The sequence below is a fragment of the Melanotaenia boesemani genome, chromosome 18 (assembly GCF_017639745.1).
Source record: "Melanotaenia boesemani isolate fMelBoe1 chromosome 18, fMelBoe1.pri, whole genome shotgun sequence".
NCBI classification, from domain to species: Eukaryota; Metazoa; Chordata; class Actinopteri; order Atheriniformes; family Melanotaeniidae; genus Melanotaenia; species Melanotaenia boesemani.
Genome location: NC_055699.1, coordinates 27,504,018 through 27,524,590, shown reverse-complemented (window position 1 = coordinate 27,524,590; position 20,573 = coordinate 27,504,018). Strand labels below are relative to the sequence as shown.

Sequence of the window (20,573 nt, the reverse complement as noted above, 5' to 3'; positions counted from 1 at the left end):
GGATTGCAGTGCAGATCTTGTAACAAATATTAAGTCAAATATCAACTTTTACAGAAGTCAAATGTTCAGATTTCTGTTCCCTAAATGAGGAATTTATTGATTTAGTCCCATCAGGAGAAAATCTTATTCTTACAGAATCTGTTTTCACTAGAACAGGAAACAGATTTATTAATAACAATAGTTTTAATGACGTCCTGGAACCCTAAAAAGCCTGAACATCATCACTTCCATGAGATCATCGAGCAGAGCAGAGCGTCCATTTCATTCTCCCGATTTTTTCCTGCTGGTTCATTCCCACGGTTCAATCCCACGGTTCATTCCCACGGTTCATTCCCATGGTTTGTCGCCCCGTTAATTAAACACCAAACAGGTGACACGTTGAGTAAGAGGTGATTTTTCTGTGTTAAAAGGGTCCTTGAATGCATCACCGACTGAAAATCACATCATTAATGAATTACTATAAGACTATTTTATTTGGACTTAAATGAATAAAAAGTTCAAGTTTCTGCAACTTCATGTGACTTAATCCTATGATTAAATAGAAAAACACGAAAAAATGATTTTTATAAAAACTGTTTCCAAAAATCAGCAAACCTGTATAAAATATAATTAAACACAGAATAATTTATCATTTAAACCTTTAAAGTTATTTAATAGTGGCAGAAAAATGGCAGATTAAATGTTCAAGCTATTTATTATTTATTTATTTATTTATAAGGAGAATATACACTCTTATTATATTTGATGCCAGCTGGACATTTTACATGTTTATGACTATGTTAATACCCCCCCTTTTCTCTAGTTTTTCCTTGTGCAAGTTTCCAGCTGCTGAACTGGACATCCTGAATTTCTCTGCTTGATTTTATGGGAACTGAACCTTAAAATGGCGGACTGTCCAGTCACTTCCCAACCACCAACCTTCTGGTGAAACTGTTTGTAAACTGATTTGTATTTACCTATGAGAGGTCATTGTAAGTGGGAGACAGGTTTGGGAAATTTAGCAGCATTGCTTCTTTTTAAAGTTTGTTTTGCTGAAAGAAGTTTTGATAATGTCTGAAGACAGCACACAAAGCTCTATAATTTGTTTAAATTGGATTCATGTCGATGTAGGCTGCATTTATACCAGGATAGTCCACTAGACCCAGCATGATTGGGGACTCGGTTCAGATGGTGACTGAGATTGTGTAACCTTAAGCCAGACAAGCCAAACCTTTTGAATAAGTGCCGCTAGTGACGCTGCTTAATAGCAGCTGTGATATCCTTTCATACATTTATATAAACCATCTATCAGCACTGTTAATGTTAATGTTTTTATTCCAGGTCTGAACACTTTTTTAAAGACTATTGTCCTGCAGGTGAATGTGTTTACCCACAATGCCCTGCGGTTTACCCACAGTCATACCAAACCATGTACAGGAATTGAAGATTGTAGTCCATTTCCTGTATTTGGTTTGCTTGAAGCGGACCGAGTCCACATTTTGATCCGAATTAGAGTTCTTTTGAGCATTCATAATACCCCAAACAAAGCGGACTTTCCGAGCAAACATACTCGGATTGGAATCAAAAAGGCTAGTGGAAATGGGCCCTAATTTATGAAACAACAATTCCTCACTAAAGTTTTCTCATGATAGGTGAAAATCCCTGAGAACGTTTAGATGATCCAGCATTGCGGTACGTCCTGATCGGGTCCAGAAAGGCAGCATTTATTGTGTTTGATGACAGAAAAAGCTTTCTTCAAGTTAATATGCTACCATATAAACATGTTTAATTCCCTTTTTTTTATGAATATCATATCAAATTATCTTCAGTATTAAACAGAAACTAGTTTATTTCCCATGAAATGTTTCACAGTCTGTTTTTCAAGTCTGTTTTTTAAAGCAACACGAAATGTTTTGCTCTTTTATCGCACCTCGATATTTTAGAAAATGTTGTTCAACTTTGGATATTATTATTATTATTATTATTATTAAATTAAATTTAGGGTTTACAACATATTCTGTTGTTTATATTTTACACAGCAAAGTTTTTTTTGGAAACAGAAAAAAACAACTCTTTCAGTTTTTATTCCTGGCTTTTTGGATATCCTTTTAATATTCTATCTTCAGTTTAATAAACATGGCAAGTGGAAGTAAAAAAAAAAGTGGCAAGAAAAACTTTGTTTCTCTCTCAACAGTCTGGTGTGCACAACATGAAAAGCAAGTTAGATTGTGTTTCTTGACATTGTTTGTCTGATTGTCATTAAATCCAAAAGTGCTTGGAACTTAAAAACCTTCAACCATCTATAATCTGGACCGAGAGTCTCATTTGTGACGTTTGAACCTGAGAATGATGTCAGGGACGTCGGGGACGTCTGAGGCATCTTCATCGAATAGAAGAAGGTTCTGACATCTTAAAAACTTCTCCTGTGATGCTGGTAAATATTTATGATACAAAATGGAGCAAAACATTTTAACACACACTCTGGTTTGTGTGATTGTGCACAGTGGTGGAGGATGGGGGGGGGGGGGGGGGGGGGGGTGGATGGGGGGTGTAGGTGTGTATGTGCAGGTGACCACCCATCACTCTTACGGCATGTAAACGTAGGAGCTGGGTTTTTGGTGTCCAGAGCTCATCACACAGGCACCAGCGTTTCTGGAACCGGCCATCATGGGCGGGTTGAAGTCATGTCCGTTCTCCGACCAAGGGGGGGAATCCACAGGCTCCCTCTTGATCGAATGGATCAGGCCGTGACCTTTGAAATCATAAGTGCCTTGTTTGCTGTAGTCCATGTAGGCCTTGTGATGGTTCTGTGCATAGATCTGTGAGTCCATGAGGTTGACTGGTTGGTTGCTGCATAGTGAATCTGGGAGTCTCTGAGGACTGAACTGGGCCAAGTCACTGGTTTTGTCACATTTAAACTGGCGTCCGGTACCGCTCCCACTATTGTAGCTCAGATAGTTGTTGTACGGGGGGCTGACCCCTGCTTTTCCTCTCTGGCAGGGTGAGTATGGTGGGTCATAATAATCTGTCTCCAATTTCAGTTGCAACCCAGAGTTTGGGTCATACACCCCATTGCCATAACGCCGCTCCATGGCCACCGGTTCCCGGCAAGCCCACGTTCGCCCATATGTGTCGCATCCGTTCTCCGAGTCCGAGTCATGCTCAACCTTGATGGGTGGCATCTCAGGCCATTCTGCGTACCCGTTCTCGCTCTTCACCAGGTCCACACAGTAAGAATCTGGATCGGTCGGCATCTGGGTGTTCCCGTAGAGCTTGGAGATGAACACCTCAGTGCCGCGGCCACTGTGACAGCTCGGAGAAAGGCGGTACGGCTTCCCATACTGGCCAGTTCTGTTCAGGCGGTTCGGAGGGATGTAGCTGACTCCCTGGCCCGCTCTGATTGGGCCAGAGTTCTGCCGCAGAGGCCAGCCACCACCCAGGCCACCGCTCGGCTCTTTATGGGGAGCCATGGACGACTTGCAGTAGTTGAGCGGCTCCTCCTGGTTGTAGTAGCCATCAGGGCAATACTTGAGGTTGTCTTTGCAGAGTGGGGTCCAGGGAGTGTGGTGACCCCTTTGAGTACCGCCTGATATGGGACAGGACAGGAGGAGAGTGTCTGCATTGTCCCCCATACCTCCACCGAAGGAGTGCCTCCGGAGATGTTCTCCACGCTCGCTGTGAGGAAGACAGAAAATGCAGAAAATTTAGTTTCAGGAATCAAATCTGATAAAATGTCAAAGATGAAAGTCTGTTTTCTAAAATAACTCAAACAAAACATTTTATAACTGACTGACTGATGACTCACAGCATAAATATCTATGTTTGGTTCACTTTAGTTCACACAAGTATTTCAGTGACTCATCTTTTCCGGGACGTGTCCCATCAGAAAATTGAGAACAGACTTTACATCCAGTACCTAAAATCAATGATGGTATGCAGTACAACACAGTATTTCTTCATTTCTACACACTGCAGGAGGTTTTCTGAATGTATGTTCCTTTTTTTAAACCGCTTCATTATCAAGACAATTAAGAGCTGAAAAAGTTTTCTGTTTCCTTACAGGGTAGCAGCTCGTTAGCCCAACACACCTTAATCAAACTAATCTTTGGTTACCGGCCTCTGCATTAGCTAGACATTTTACCACATGATGGAAAATATGAGCTGACAGTGAATCTGATAGCAGCAATATGTCTGGAAAAAGTTGGAACAGGAGCAACAAAAGGCTGAAAAAGTAACTGATACAAATCATAAACACCTCGAGGAGCATTTGACAACTATCAGGATAATTGGCAACAGGTCAGTAACATGACTGGGTATAAAAGGAGCATTTCGGAGGGGCAGAGTCTCTCAGATGGAAAGATGGACAGAGGTTCATCAATCTGAGACAAACTGTGTCTAAAAATTTGAAAAAAGGCTGAAGATCCACAATCTACAGTGTAGAATATCATCAGAAGATTCAAAGAATCAGGGGGAATCTCTGTGTGTATGGGACAAGGCTGGATACTGGTGATCTTGGGGCCCTAAACTGGCCTGCATGAAGTCCAGACCTTTCACCAATTAAAAAACATCTGGAACCAAGGTTCAGGACTGTAGAGCAGCTAGAATCCAAACATCAGACCAGAATGGGACACCATTCCTCTCCTAAAACTCCAGCAACTGGTCTCCTCACTTCCCAAATGTTTCCAGACAGTTGTTAGAAGAAGAGGGGATGCTACACGATGCTGAACATCACCCTGGAACTACTTTTTCCAGATGTGTTGCTGCCATTAGGTTCACTATCAGCTCATATGTTCCATCACATGGTAAAATGTCTCAGTTTCTTCATCTGATATGTTGTTTATCTTCTACTAGAAATTAAAACGTTGTCCAAATGTTGGTTTGTTAGTAACCAGAGAGCTTTAACCAGCTGGTTATCTGAAGTCTAACTATCACTTTGATCTAAATTGGTAGAATACTTTAAGGTTCGATGTGTAGAACTACTGCCATTTAGTGGTGAAGATGGGAATAGCACAGTAGTGAATGTACGGTGGCCATCAGTGGCCAAAAATATGTTTTCATGTGTGAGTGGTCCAGGGGTCTCAGGTGCAGCGATGACTGCACTACATGTGTGCTGTCTTCTATGGTGCTTTTAAGGCATTACTGATCCCAAACGGAGTTCTAGTCCCTATCAGGCGAAGCCGCTACTGAAGTTTTAAAGCTTCACACGGAATTATTTGTCCACTCAGAGACACTGTAGTAAAAATGGTGGCAGCCCCCACCCCTACGTATGTATCTTGTGTTCTTGTGTACAATATTGCCTTAAAAGAAGCATGTTATTGTCAATGAAAGTTCCATGATGTTTCTCAATAAACATATTTGCAACAAAAATGGTGGCAGCTGCCATGTATGTGGATCCACAATCTAAGCAGAAGAAGGCGTCCTATCGGGCCTTTTTGGCCTGTGGTACTCCGGAGTCAGCTGATGGGTTTTGGCAGGCAAAGAGAAACGCAGCTTTGGTGGTTGCAAAGGCAAAACTTCGGGTGTGGGAGGAATTATGAGAGGCCATGGAGATTGACTTCTGGACAGCTTTGAGGAGATTCTGGTTCACCATCCGGCGGCTCAGGAGGGGAAAGCAGTGTTCCATCAACACTCTGTATAGTTGGGATGGGGAGCTGCTGACCTCAACTCGGGACGTTGTGAGGCGTTGGAGGGAATACTTCGAAGACCTCCTCAATGTCACCAACATGTATTCCGATGAGGAAGCAGAGTTGGGGGACCCTGACGTTGGCTTGCCTATCCCTAGGACTGAGGTCGCTGAGTAGTGTTAACTTGATCCTAGCTGCAGCAGTACACAGCTTTCAGCTGCACTTACATTAGCTTCTTAGCATGTAGCGGCCATAGCACTTGTTGATAGAATTGTATGTGAAGTTGAATTTATGCTAACTTAGATACATTATACTGGTCGGGCAACTATGTTTTCAGTTGGATTGCAAGTTTAATTACAGCAGACAGAAGTATGAGCTAATCTAGGGGCTGCAAGCAAACTATAGTGAACACAAAACACCTGGGCAGCTACACATGGATGCAAACTAAAAACTAAAATGTACTAAAACAAATCATCTAGATAAAATAAAATAATACACCACACTTAATTTTAAACAACTTTAACCTACATTTTCATAAATGAAATAGCCTAAATGTGGTATAAAAGTAAGTAAAATTGTCTGTGTTTTGAATGTCTAGGGTCGTCAGAGTTTTGTGATATCAAAATGGGGTTTCAAGCTAAAAAAGGTTGGGAACCACTGCTCTAGGAGTTTGCATCCCAGTGTATTTATTAGGTGACATAAAATGCTGTTCTGTTTGTCTTCATGTTACCATCACAAGGACATTTGATTTGAATTGGGATCAATATTAATATAAATAAATGCATGCAAACATAAAAATGCCTGCAATTATTTCTGCATAAAATAGGATAGTTATGTTTTAATTATGAGTTCTAAATGGATTGTTAAATGTAGTTTAACAATGTTCTACTAACTAACAATGTAATATACTACTAACAATGTTCAATATTAGCTGCTGACAAAAAAAGTAAAAGGGCAAGATGGTTGTCCTGACTAAAACTAGACTAAAATGCTGACAGTTTTTGTTGACTAAAACTACAACTAAAATGATGTTTTCTTGGACTAAAATAAAGAATAAAATGCTTGACTTATAGTCGACTAAATCTTGACTAAATAAAAACGGGATGAGGTTGGCTAAATGTTATAAAAACTAATAAGCGCTATTGAAACTGAACTAAAACTGAGACTAAAGTTAAAAATGGCTGATAAAATTAACACTGGTGGTTAAAAAGCTCCTCATGACAGGGCCCTGGGGGTGGATGAGATCTGCCCAGAGTTCCTTAAGGCCCTGGATGTTGTAGGTCTGTCTTGGTTGACAGGCCTCGCATGGACATCAGGGACAGTTTCCCTGGACTGGCATACTGGAGCGGTGGTCCCCCTTTTTGAAGAGGGGGACCAGAGGGTGTGCTCCAATTACACTATGCAGTGCCGGACCTCCTTGTATGAGCTGTCCAGTCCCTGTACAACAGGTGCCAGAGCTTGGTCAGCATTACCGGCAGTAAATTAGATTTGTTTCCAGTGAGGGTTGAGCTCCACCAAGCCCGTTGTCTCCAATTCTGTTCATAATTTTTAAGAACAGAATTTCTAGGTGCAGCTGAGGTGTTGAGGGGATCTTGGGAGCTCTGGGCTCTTGGGGCCCTGGGCCATTCGTTCTGGCCGCCCTGGATTGCTAGTACCTGGAGGGGCCGACGGATGCTGATCTTGGCCCACCGTTGCCTGTGCCCTGTGACCGCAGGGAACCCTGGCTGGGGCCTTCCTCTACTGCCCTCGGTGTGGTTCCAGGTTAGGCTTAGTGGTGGAGTGGCTTGGATTCATGCTCCAGGATTGCTGCTGATGGCCTGGGTCTCTGAGCCACCCTAGTCTGCCTCTAGCCTCAGATTAGTTTACCTGTAAAAGCTGCAGGAAGTTCTCTGTTGTGTTTCTGTACAGGTGTAGCAGTTGGTTGTCTGGTGTTAGGTTGGATTGAAGATCGTTGCTTCTATCTACTGGATTTTTGTCTTTACTTCCTTTTTTCAGCTTCCCTCTTATTTCTCTTGATTACTGCACTTTTTTTTTCTTCTGTCCACTCCTGTCAGGTCCAGCAAGATTACACAAATTCCATAGTACCAAATAAATAAGATAAAACTATACATTTAAACAAAGAAATAAAAAAAAAATTGATTATCAAGAGGAGCCGTATACTCATAATGCTCCTCTTGCCAAAGCAAATTTGTTCTGCATAACACAGCAGCCAGACCATCATTCTGCCACCACCATACTGTACAGGACTAGGTAAAAAAAAAAAAAAACTAGCGTTTTAGGGAGTTTTGAATGCTCAACTGAACTGTGATATGGATGAAAAGTGAACTCTGGTCCATCCACAATCATACCTATCAGTTTGATGAAACTGTAAAAGTTCTGATAGAAATCTGATCAACCCCAGACCACTAGGATCTTTTACTCTGATGGAAACACATGTCCTGTATTGACCAATAGATGGACCTGTTTTCTTTGTTGGTTGTCTTGACAAATATGAGAAACCATACACCCCATTTCCACTAGGAAAGCAGCAGTAGATACACATGGAATCAAGATGCATCAAAAAATTATTTTAGAATCGCATCGCAGCCATCTGAATCATTGCAAAACATGAGGTGCTTGAAGATTCTCGCCCTTCTTATAATGCTATGCCTGAATCTAAAAAAAGGCTTCCTAATCCAGACTTAATTCAATTCAAATCACTTTCTTTGTCACAAAGAGGCTACTTTGAAAGCTCCAACAATAGCTTAATAAATCAGTTAAAATACAGACAGACAACACACACAGACAGCAGACAGCATTCAGTGTTGCATTAAAACAACATAAGGGTGATTAAAGTGCTTCAATTATTTAGGAGGTGTCCTACATCAAAGGGATAGGGCTCCTGAACATCCAAGGTGGTATTCTCTGTTTATGATGCATGAAACGCAGACAGTCTTTGCTAATCTAAGGCCTCTATGAATTTTTACCTCTCCACAGGTAAGGAGTCCTGCAAACTGAACAGGTTAGGGTAATCAACATGTCCTCGCTTACATATCATCAGTTGTAGACCTTTACCCCCACCACCACCACCACCTTTAGACAAATCAGAGCAGCTGGTGAAACATGACCTTTGATTATTTTATAGCTCTCCATTTAAACATTACCCTCTTACCCATTATCCATTGCAGAGGTAATTCCTCCTCCTTTGTTTTTTCCTCTTATTAAAATGTTCTTCACTTTCATCTCCATGATGGAGGGCAGTAAGAGAGGTACAGCTATGCAGAACAGAGCCAGGTGGGGGGGCATCAGTGCACCAGAGGGGGACTTCTTTTTTTGCCCATGGAGGAACTTTAAGCGGCCCTGGAACTGCATTGTCTGGAATGAAAGAGACAAACAATTTACTGGAATACTTTTTTCCCTGAAAACATATATATGTCCATATGTTAACCAAACTGCATACATTTCTGTTTAAGCCCATCTGGTTGAAAGGTCTGAAACCTCTGCTATCATTTGGCTTTTGAGTGTGATGATAAAATTAGTATTTATTGGATCAGGCCCTGATCAGCATATTAACATATTAATCACTTTCCTTTTTCATTTTACCAACTAGCAACCCTGACAGAAGGATTGGTTTGTTTTATCTTCTGTAACTCTGCTGGCAACTTGCTGTGAGGCTTGACTTTTCTTTTCCAAGAAAATAATAAAGTGGTCCAGTTGTCAAAGAAAGTGTAGTCCAATCCAGCTCGTACGATACAGAGCAACCTCGCTGTGAAAATGATGTGGCCGCTTACAGACTTGTCCCGATCCTGAGACATGGTTCTGTTAGCACCGCCATTAGCATTACTGTTAGCACCGCCATTAGCATTACTGTTAGCACCACTGTTAGCAACGCCATTAGCATTATTGTTAGCACCACTGTTAGCACCGCCATTAGCATTACTGTTAGCACCACCATTTCATGTGGTATGAGTAATAACTTTGTTCATCATTATAAAATTAACATGTTAATTCCACATAGTCGTCTCTGCATTTATACGTTAAGAAATGTGGAAATTACAATCATCTGGCGACCCCTTGAAATGATCTTGGGACCCCCAGTTTGACAAAGTCTACTCTGGAGACCTGTTTAAGAGAAGCTACTGGACTCAAAGTAAGGGCTGACTTGATCAAAGCATGGCTTTTGACATCTCATTGAGATATGAGAAGATGGTTTCAGGTTGTGTCACCTTTAATCCAGCCAGTTCAGACTCACCAAGAATCCAGAAGTGCTATCCAAGAGACATCTAACTCTGGCTATGAAACATCTGCTGAGAAATCCAGAGAGCTCAGGAGGAATTTCTCCAGCCTCTGGAGAATTAAATAAGCTGGTCACTACAAACTCGTCACCTGCAACGATAAAGATGGAGGGAATAGTAATGACAGAACTCTGAGTTTTTGGCAGAGCTACAATCTAAAAACTGAAACAAACAGTAATCTGATGCATTCCACTGTAAAATTTAGCATCCCTTGAATTTTTACATTAATTGCAGGATTTTTGAAGGTGTCCCTACACACCGGTTCCTGAAGCTATCTGGTTATCCTGCTGTGCTGTTGCACCCTGGTGCTGCGGAGGACACATGGCCCAGTGGAGCTGGCGTCTGAACTCCTGACGATCGTCTATGTGGATGTAGTCAAACACGTTTTGGTGCATCACGTCAGTCTGTGGAGAGGAGATTTTGATTAGCTGAAGACAACATTTTTTTCATGAAAATGTGGGCTCAGGTTTGTCATGTTACTTTCTGAAAGCTTTAACATGCAAGACAGTAACATATTTCTAACAGCCAAAACCTGTTCAAAGCACTTTGAATCACACTGTTGCTGAATTGTGATATACAAACAAACTTGTCTTGCCAAAGTTGCAATATTGCCACAAGCATCAGGTCATGTCTCCAAAAAGAGAGCTTAAACCTATTCCCACATTCCACCACTAGATAGCAGACATGTGAACCGGCCATCAACAATTGGCCAGTCCTGCACCAACTCGCCACCCCAAAGCTAAAGAACCAAAAGGACATAGGGAAAACACTATATATATATTAATAGTGAAAAAAGACAAATGATGCATTTCAGAAATAACCTTGTTCAGCAAAGCTAACATACATTCTTGTTTGGATCGACACCATTGATGTGTACCTCTTCTTATAAGTATCTTGGTTTCCATTTCACTGAAAATATGAGCTTCTATGATGGAAGAAAAACTCTGGGGCAGTCAGCAGGAAGGGCTTTAGGGTCAGTAATGAATGAAATCAAAAGGTGTCCTGATCTTGGCTTTTTATCATTCTCTGTGCTTTTTAATTCCATGGTTGGTTCAGTTCAAATTTATGCAGCTGGAATATGGGGTTTTAAGGACTCTCCGGGTTGTTGCCACGTAGTTGTATAGGCTTGCAATCATATTAATGCCTATTAATGAGGAGTGTGTATGAACACATTAAATTTCTCTAACATGTTGTAGACACTTAATCAGAGAACAGCTGGCAATGCTAGTTAAAGGACTTAAAATGACTCTTTAACTACTCTTTTACTCTGTTCGTTTTGGGCCAGGGATAGTTTCTATTTCTTTTTGTACTGTTTTGAATTGAAATACAATTTAATGCATTTTTTCCAGACATTACTAGAGCTGGAGTTTATAATATTAATGTCTGTGTTTGTTATTTGATTCAGTAGGCCACTAAAATCTATTTAAATTAAAAATAAAAAGGTTGCTTTTTGGGCAAATACTGTTATGCAATTAAAATGTGATTAATTAAGATTAATTAATTACAAAGTCTGTAATTAATTAGATTTTTTTTAAATTGAGTCATATCCCTAATATAAATCCTTTCTACCACCTGTCAGCTGCTTTATTAGAGAAGGTCCTGCTCTGATTTGTATCTCAGAACCTGTTTCTAACTTCTCTCTCCACATTCATGGCCAATAATAATCAGACCTGTTTGTCCAACATCTGCACAGCACCAATGATTTAGAGATGACATCGCCATGCTTTTTTTTCTGTTTTGCTCTCACTAGATGTGAACCTGATCTATAGATGTGTGCATGGGTGTCTGATTACTAGCAGATTACAGCTGTGTCACTAGCAAACCTCATTATTACTGAAAAGTTATAGAAAATAAAGAAGATGTATGTTTCCATCACATGGTAAAATGTCTCAGTTTCATTATCTGATCTGTTGTTTATCTTCTGCTGGGAATAAATTATGATGAGATTCTGTTTTTATTTACATTTTACACAGTCCCAACATTTCAGGAGTTAATGTTGGTCATGTCCATGTCTGTACATTTGGAAGCCGTCAGGAGATAGATTTACTAAGAACAGTAAGAGTTTAAAGACAGCCGTGTTTGTCAAACATTGCGTGACACCAGCTCCTGAACAGCAGTCCAGCTCAGCCCACCATCCCCATCCACACACGAGTCTGCTTCCAGCCCCCTCCCATCATCCCTCTCTCTTCCCGCTTTGCTTTCCGTCATTCCCTGACAGATTCCTCACTGAAACCTCCTCCTCTTCCCTCTCTCCATAATTTCCATACTGGTGGCACGCGAGGCTTTTTGATGGCCTGCCTCTAAAAACAATCTGTTCCCACCGTCTCCGTAAGCTTTTCGTCCTGTGGTTTGCTTCCCTACCAGCATTCAGGCAGACATACCCATCCACTGACTATTGTTTATGTTCCTTGTAAAATAAAAAGGAGAAAAACCAGAGGAAAATTGGGAATAAGTGATATTTTAGCTGACCTTCAAAGACTAACTACCCAAGAGACAAATTGGATCAAAGACCAGTAGAGGCTTTTTGTTTGTCTCCAGGGCTTTCTCAGTTAAATCCTTTCTTTTCTCCCTGCAGGATTTTGAGGACAAACTTACAATGATGTGACAGTTTTCAAAACTAAAATGGGACCTAAAATTAAACAATCAGCTGATTTCCAAGTACCGACATGGAGAAAACTCAGCAAGTGTTGTGATCACTTAAATATAATAATGAAGGTCTGTGACCAGGCTGTGCATTCTGGGATATTTTTACCCTTAACCTTTTCCCATCAGGTGGCGTATATGGCAACATATGACGTTTGAAACAGATGTACGTAAGGGAGCAGAAATGGACCTTTAGACCCTCAGTTAGAAGGTTAAATGTTAGTCCAGTTAGAAAAAGACTAAACCAGTACAGTTTGTTGGGAACAAGAACATGGCAGCATGGTGGTCGAGGGATGATGATCTGGACATCTTGAAGTCGGTGAGTGGACCATGAACTCCTCTACAGTCAGATGTGAGTCCACCTGTCTGATAGCTAAAGCTGGTCGGGAACTGCCTCATGGAGCAGGACAATGATCCTAAACACAGCAGCAAATCTACACCAGAACCAGGTGTTGACCTGGTCCAGTCAGAGTCCAGACCTCATCCTGGCTGCAGGAACCAGACAGGCTGGAGGGGGAGGAGATCTCATTGTGGTCCAGTCAGAGTCAAGACCTCATCCTGGCCGAGATGCTGTGTTGGGCCCATCAGGTGGCGTATATGGCAAACATTGATGTATAGAGTACAAGTCCATTTACCATTACCATGATAATAAATTGTACTTACATTCATTTGATTTTTTTCCCCTTTTTTTCACATTTTGACTTCAAATTGAAAAGATTAGATTTTTCTGTCCATTATATTGTGAATAAGGCATTGAAAGGGTCTGACCTGGCCAAGACCAGCTGATTTTTCATTATGTCACTACTTTTTTTCTATGATTGTTTACAAAACATAAATCACCCTAAAAAATCCCAAATGAAAGCCTGTTGATTGAACTGTCATCACACACAGTTTCAGGCCTCTGTCAGTCCTTTACCACTGAGTTCCTGCCCTCGTAAACCAAGCCTGACTTTCCACTGCGCTATGTGTGCATGTACCTACGCATGGAGGGAAATGGAGGGTTTTAACATTGAAAAACACTTTATTCGTGGTCTAGTAACAGGAGAGTTGATGTTGATGTTATTTATAATTAAAGATGAGTTTTAACCTGCAGAGAGAAGATTGTTGAACCAATACAGATGGATTCTTTCATACATGCAAGCAGACATCCACTACAGCTCAGGTTAAAACTGAGGTTTTAAGCTGGGCTTCTATGGTCTTCCTCCCGCTGAAATTATGATTGGACAGTGGGGAGACCAGCCCAAAGAGACAGCGTCCATTCAGGCCGAATCACCACAGGATGAAGACAGAAGGATACTGGAGTGAAACTTTCTAAAAAATAATCTTATTTCCTTCCTGTTTTTTTCTGTTTAAAGTTATTATGCTTCACACCTGATCTATGTTTATAGATTCTGTTGGAGTAGTTGTGACTTCCACAACAAACAAAGAATTTTGTACTACAGGAACAGAGTTCTGTTACAGGAAGTGAGTTTGTAATTATAATTATCAAAAGTAGAATATTTAACATTCAGAGATATTTAACTCACCTGGTGAAATCCCAGGTAGTCCACAATGGTTGAGGAAGCATAGAAAACCATCCCATCACTGCTGACCACCAAGGCGAATCCAGTCATAGACTGCAGACAGGAAACAGAGACATATTCAGAGATGCTCAGGAAGCAAACATGGCTGACTTTTTCATCTCTTCTGTCTCTGTAGACTTTAACCTGTTTACAGATTTTATTCTATTTTCCTTAAAGCTAGACATGCAGCCAGAACTTTGCCAGACCTTTTATAGCTCCATGTTAAATTTATGAAATTCTTTCCATAATTCTCAGAACAGCAAACAGGAGTAAAGCTGGAGTGAGTCGGGATGAATCAAAAACAGATGCTTCCAGACTGGGACAAATTAAACCAGTTTCTTTTGCACTGGGTTGGTTTTATTTGCTGGTCAAATTTATCTTCATGCTTGTTTTCTTAAAGCAATTAAACTATTTGAAGGACTTTATTAACGTCTATGAACGTAACATTTCTGGAGTTCTGAAATTAGAACCGACTTTGGGAATCAAGTTTTCAGTGTTTCCAGCCTGCAGCTAAATGTCTGAACTCATTTAATTTCATACCTGTCTTTCTTTTTACTTCCCAATCAGCAAGAATATTATGGTCCATGTTTTTAACCAAGTCGGACCTCATTGTAATTTGCTGACTTCATTCGTTGCACTTTAAATTATGTCAGTTGTATAAATGAACTAATTATTGATTATTCCTTTATGTTCTCTATATTTTGAATCTGTATTTTCAGGCCTTTTCTGCTGACCTCTTCACCAGGTCGCCCTTGAAGAAAGATACATATCTCAGCGGGATTTTAACCTGGTTGCATAAAAACAGAAACCACACAAAGAGATCGCGGTCATTTCATCACAGGTATGTTGTTGCTGTTTCACAGCTCATCAATAACATTGCTATGACAGACATTCAGAAACGGTCACAGAGGCTCTAATACCAGGTTATTCCAGGCTATTCCAGGTTATTCAAGTGGACTTCAGGTTATTCCAGGGGACTTTAGGTAGTTACATGTTATTCCAGGCTTTTCCAGGTTGTTCCATGTTATTACAGGGGATTCCAGGTTATTCCACAGGACTCCAGGCTCAGTGCACCCGTCAGTTAAACAGTCGCTGTTAGAAAACAATGTGGAATTGAAATACATATAGAAGCATGAGCAACAAAAGGTTCGGATAAATGCTCGCGTGTCGTTTGGTGACTTGCTTCATTTGATAACTCTCGTGTCGTCATGTCATTTTGTGATTCATGTTGTTTTGTGACTCATGCGTTGTTTCATGAATTGCATGTCATTTTGTGACTTGTGTCATTTTGTTACGCATAGTTTCGTGACTCGCATGTCGTTTCATGACTCGCATGTCTTTTCATGACTCGCGTCGTGTGTCATCTTGTGAAGCGCATTTTGTTTTGTTATTTGTGCTGTTATGTGACTCATGTTTCATGAATCGCATGTCGTTTTGTGACTCACATGTCGGGATTGCATGTCATGTGTCGTTTTGTGACTCCTATCTTGTTTTGTGACTTGTGTGTCCTTTTGTGAGTTTGACTCGTATCTTGACACCCATGTCGTGTCATTTTGTGACTCACGTGTCATTTCGTGACTCGCATGTTGTGACTCATGACTCGCATGTTGTCTTATTATTTGCTTGTCATGACTCACGCCATTTTGTGATTTGTGTGATGTTTTATGTGTCTTTCATGACTAGCATATCGTTTCATGATTTGATTGTTGTGACACGTCATTTTGTGATTTGTGTGATGTTTTATGTGTCTTTCGTGACTCACGTGTCGTTTCATGATTTGCTTGTCGTGACTCACGTCATTTTACTATTTGTGCGATGTTTTATGTGTCCTTCGCCATTTGCATGTCATTTCATGACTCGTGTGGGTTTTCATAGCTCACATTTCATATTGCAATGCACATGTTTCGTAATTTGTGTGTTGTGACTTACATGTTGTTTCACAACTCTCATGGCTTTCACAATTCACATGTTTCATGACACGCGTGTTGTTTCGTGACTCACATGTTGTTTCTCGCATGTCATTTTGTGAGATGCATTTTGTTCTGTGACTCGTATGTCATAATTTGTGTGTTGTGATTAGTGTGTTGTTTCGTGCCTTGCGTGTCATTACATGTTTTTTGTTAAGTCACAATTTCATGACTGGTGTGTCATGACTTTTGTGTCATTCAGGATCGTTGGTCGTTTTGGGACTCAAAGGTGGATTCGCGACTTGTGTGTGCTTTTGTGACTCACATGTACTTTCGTGACTCAAGTGTCATTTCGTGACTCGTGTGTCATTTTGTGACTCACATGTCCTTTTGTGACTCCCATGATGTTTCATGAGTGGTGTGTTGTTTTACGCAAGGACGAACCTGTCCAATCTCAGTCGTTTAATGACTTGTGTCTTGTTACTCTATGTAGGTGTTGTTTTTTTGTAACTGTTGTGTTGTGACTTGTGTTGTTTCATAAATTGCGAGTCATTTTGTGGCTCATACAACGTTTCATGACGAGCATGTTTAACAACTTGCATGTCGCGTCGCAACTTGTGTGTCGTTTTATAACTCGCACAACTTGTGTGTCATTTCGTGACTTGCATGTCAGGACTCATATGTGATTTTGTGACTTGCGGGTTGTTTTGTGACTCACGTGCCGTTTCGGGATTTGTGTGTCATGAGTCACATGTCGTCTGTCGTTACGTGACTCATGTGTCGTTTTATGTGTTGTGTCATTTTGTGACTCACGTCGTGACTCGCATATCATTTCTTGGCTCGAGTCTTGTTTCACGACATGCGTGTTGTTCATGACTCGCATGTTGTTTCACAACTTGTGGACCATTTCATGACTCGCATGTCGTTGCTTGCGTGTCATTTCATGAGTCGTGTGGTGTTTTGTGACTTGTGCAGTGATTCGCATGGGTTGTTTTGTGACTTGCATGTCATGTGCCATTTGCTTGTCGTTACTCGCGTCATGTGTCGTTTTATGACTTGGGTTTTGTGACTCGCATGTTGTGACTTGTGTCAATTCGTGATTCACATGTCGTGTTGTGACTCAAATGCCATTTTGTGATTTGTGTGTCATGGCTCACATACCGTCTGTCATTTCGTGACTCACATATGGTGACTTGCGTGTCATGACTCCCGTGTTGTGACTTGCATGTCATGGCTCGCGTGTTGTTCTGTGACTCACGTGTTATTTTGTGACTTGCATGTCATTTCATGACTCGCATGATGTTTCATGTATCATGTGTAGTTTTTTGCAAAGATGAACTTATCCAACCTGGACAGATGCTGCAAGGTTGAACCTGTTTAACATGGACAGATGCAGCGAGGATGAACCTGGACAGACGTAGGACCTGCTGCAGAGATAGATTCCATCATTTCTGACTGTGATTCCAATATTTACATTTTGAGGAAAAGTGTTGTGTTTGAGATGTGTTTGATTTCTTTCTTTTCTCTAAAGAATTTTCTGATTTGTGACCAGATAAGTCATTTCAAACTATTTCAGTGTTTCAGTCTTTGTTTTATAAATCCAAAGACACCAAAGACTGGATATTTCTTGCCCATGTTTGAGCTTGTTTGAAGCACATGTATGAAAGCTGTATATACATATATAAAATTATACATATTTCTGAGTAATAAAGCTTAAGGTAAATTAAACAAACCTTTTAACCTGTGTTTAGTAGTTTGGTGTAATAAGTCAAACTGTTTGGTATTGGGTAAACTAAACCTTCAAACTATTAGAATTTATTCTGTAAAAAACCTTCAAAGAAAATTCTTTAGTTTGAAGCTTCATGAATGATTAAATATTAGTATTTCTATTCAGGTGCAAAGAGTAACTTTTGAAAAAAAGGGGTATTTGGGTTGGACACTGATTTAGTGGTTTCAATTTCATCTGGAAAGTTATTCTGGGGTCTGGTACTGGACCTTGGTACTGGCAGACCTGCTGGTCCAGAAAGGCACTTACAGTTTCACAGTCATCCAGTAAGTGGCACTGTCCCAAAAACATTAGAGGCCTGGAAGTGTGGGTTCAGAATTGCAGGTCTGAATCTGCAGGTGTCTGTGTCTGCAGACACATACTGTTGGAGCCAGAGATGGTTCTCCAAGGCCTCCATGCCTGGTCCTGCTGCAGCTAATGTAAACCAACAGGAGAGAGTGGGTTTAATGAAGACAAGTTTTCTGTCTGGACCTTAAAAAGAAGAAAAAACATTTACCTTTTTTGTCCAATCAAACCCATGCAGCTGGGCAGGAAAATGTGATTTTGGACGGGAAACTGCTTCCAAAGCACAATACATAGTTTTCCTTTTTACTAAATGCAGTTTTATCCTGGTGGATATAAGTTTAACAGGCTTTGATTCTGTGAGATATGAGCATTCAGTAGAGGAGTTGCTTGTCTATGTTCATGCCGTCGAACGGACATGGGCTGACATCACTTGTGTTTAAATATGTTTTCGGATTTTGTGTACCAGGTCCTTTAATTGTTTGTTGTCTTGACTGTGTTTGGTGATCATAGAAATGGTTTGTTAGCTGAGACTCTGGATTTTCTGTGGATACCACAAGTTTATAGTTACATTTACAGACCTGACGCTACACCTGTAAAACCGGATGTTAAAGATGAAAATGTCAGATAACCACACAGTTGAATGAGATGGACAGATGGAGGAAAGAATGTGTGGAGCTGTAATAGTCCTGCTTCATTCTTCCACCAGGTCTTCCCTCCTCTGATTATTTTAGTTTCTCCTCCAACATCTGGGTGATGAGACGATGGCGCATCAGAGCCAGTAAACTGTGATAATCCTCCTACTGTACAGAGAGGAAACTATAAATATCCACTCTGACATGACCAGAAGGGAAAACAAAGTGGGGAAAATGGGTCAGTTTCTCTGTGGTGTTGATGCAGATCATGTTTGACAGATTCAACTAGCGTATGTCCCCCCACTGACCCTCCCAGCACACTCCAGCAAGCATGAATGGGATCAGCAGTAATTATTCCACGACCAACACATTTAGTAGAGATTGGGCCTGTAATGGCAGAGAATTCTATTATTTATTGATCTCTTTAATGAAATCAGCCTGTGATGAACATCAGAAAATGTTTTAGATCAAGGGTATTCAACTAATATATATATATATATATATATATATATATATAAATATAAATTATATATATATATATATAATATATATAACACTGTCATAACACTTGTTATGACAGTTAAAATGATTTGTGCCTCACAGATAGGAAGGCTTTTTGAAGGGCTGCATGATGAGCTTCTCGCTCTTTTCTACTCTTTACTCCTAACCCCCTGGAATACATTTCTCCGCATCTACGTCTTAGAAGACGAGTGAAGTCTTGAAAACTTGTATTTAAGTCTGAGTTCATTATAATGCAGGTACACATTCTGATGGCTTTTAGAAATTGTGACCTAGATCCCCTCTTCTATAGTCTGGACTCTTCTAACGTAATATCCAACATTGTGGACAGCTGTTAGAGAATAAGGGGGTCTTCATAACAGGAGCAGGACAAGCCCGAATAAGCAACTACACTCAGAAAAAAACAAGCCCAAAAACCTGCAGCTGATGATATTTGCAAGAAACTTAACAGAACCAAACCAAGTCAAAGCCAGCCCAAAGTTGGTGATAGCGGGCAGATTTAGCAACTCTGCTGCCTTTCTCCAGTGTAGTTGTCTTTATCCCAGCTTTGCTTGATCTAGCTGGCAGTTTATTGCCGCACCGGGAGCCTCACACACTGATTGGCTGAGTGCATCATGTGGGATGGCTTATCTCACATGCAATTGGTCCACGTGTTTGCTGGCGCTACTGCAAAGTCTGCAAAAGTTGTGCCAGTTAAAGTAAAAGCACTCCAACAAATTTTATATTTTAACTCCGGGTCCATATGGGACAGGTTCTGGGTCCTAATCCAGAGCGCAGTCTGGTTAGTGAGCTCTGTTTTAGACCAAAGCTTTCACCCAGTTGGGGGACATCCCATGATACACTGGGCTCCTCTCTGCTCTCTTTATTCTCCATGTAGAAATACCTGACGTTGTCATTCATGTGTTTCTCTTCTTTCTCAGCAGGAATCCTTGGATTAGAGTTCTACTGCTGGTTGACCCCTATTTACTGTCCTCTCCACCCCCAACTGGTCCAGAAAGCTGGCCATTTTTCCTGGTTCTGGTTCTGATGGAGGTTTACCTTCCTGGTTCTGGTTCTGCTGGAGGTTTACTTTCCTGTTTCTGGTTTTGATGGAGGTTTTCTTCCCTGATTCTAGTCCAATTCATTGGTTTCTTTAGCTAGGTCATTATTTTTATGGTTTATGTGAACAGTTATTAAAAAACTGGAGTAATTTGAATCATATAATAGATATGATTTAATTGGACAAAAGTTAGACTTTAATGCCAGTGTTGATATCCAGTCATGGTTTCAGGTTATAAAGATGACGGTGTTGAGTCACTCTAATGACTTATCCCTTGACTATAAATTCTGGCCAATAGTGGCCTGCAATCTTAACATGATTTT

General features: G+C 40.6%; 1 protein-coding gene across 1 annotated transcript in view; it reads right to left on the bottom strand.

The window, feature by feature from the left end:
* Positions 1-2,017: 2,017 nt before the first annotated feature.
* The window catches only part of ahrra (aryl-hydrocarbon receptor repressor a), a 57,848-nt gene continuing 39,292 nt past the window's right edge, over positions 2,018-20,573 (bottom strand). The window contains exons 6-10 of the mRNA XM_041968540.1: positions 14,047-14,136; positions 10,137-10,281; positions 9,835-9,968; positions 8,755-8,957; positions 2,018-3,654 (exon numbers count right to left, since the gene is read on the bottom strand). Coding sequence (XP_041824474.1) covers positions 2,565-3,654; positions 8,755-8,957; positions 9,835-9,968; positions 10,137-10,281; positions 14,047-14,136 — 1,662 coding nt within the window. The 3' untranslated portion in view covers positions 2,018-2,564. The remainder of the gene's footprint in view (positions 3,655-8,754; positions 8,958-9,834; positions 9,969-10,136; positions 10,282-14,046; positions 14,137-20,573) is intronic.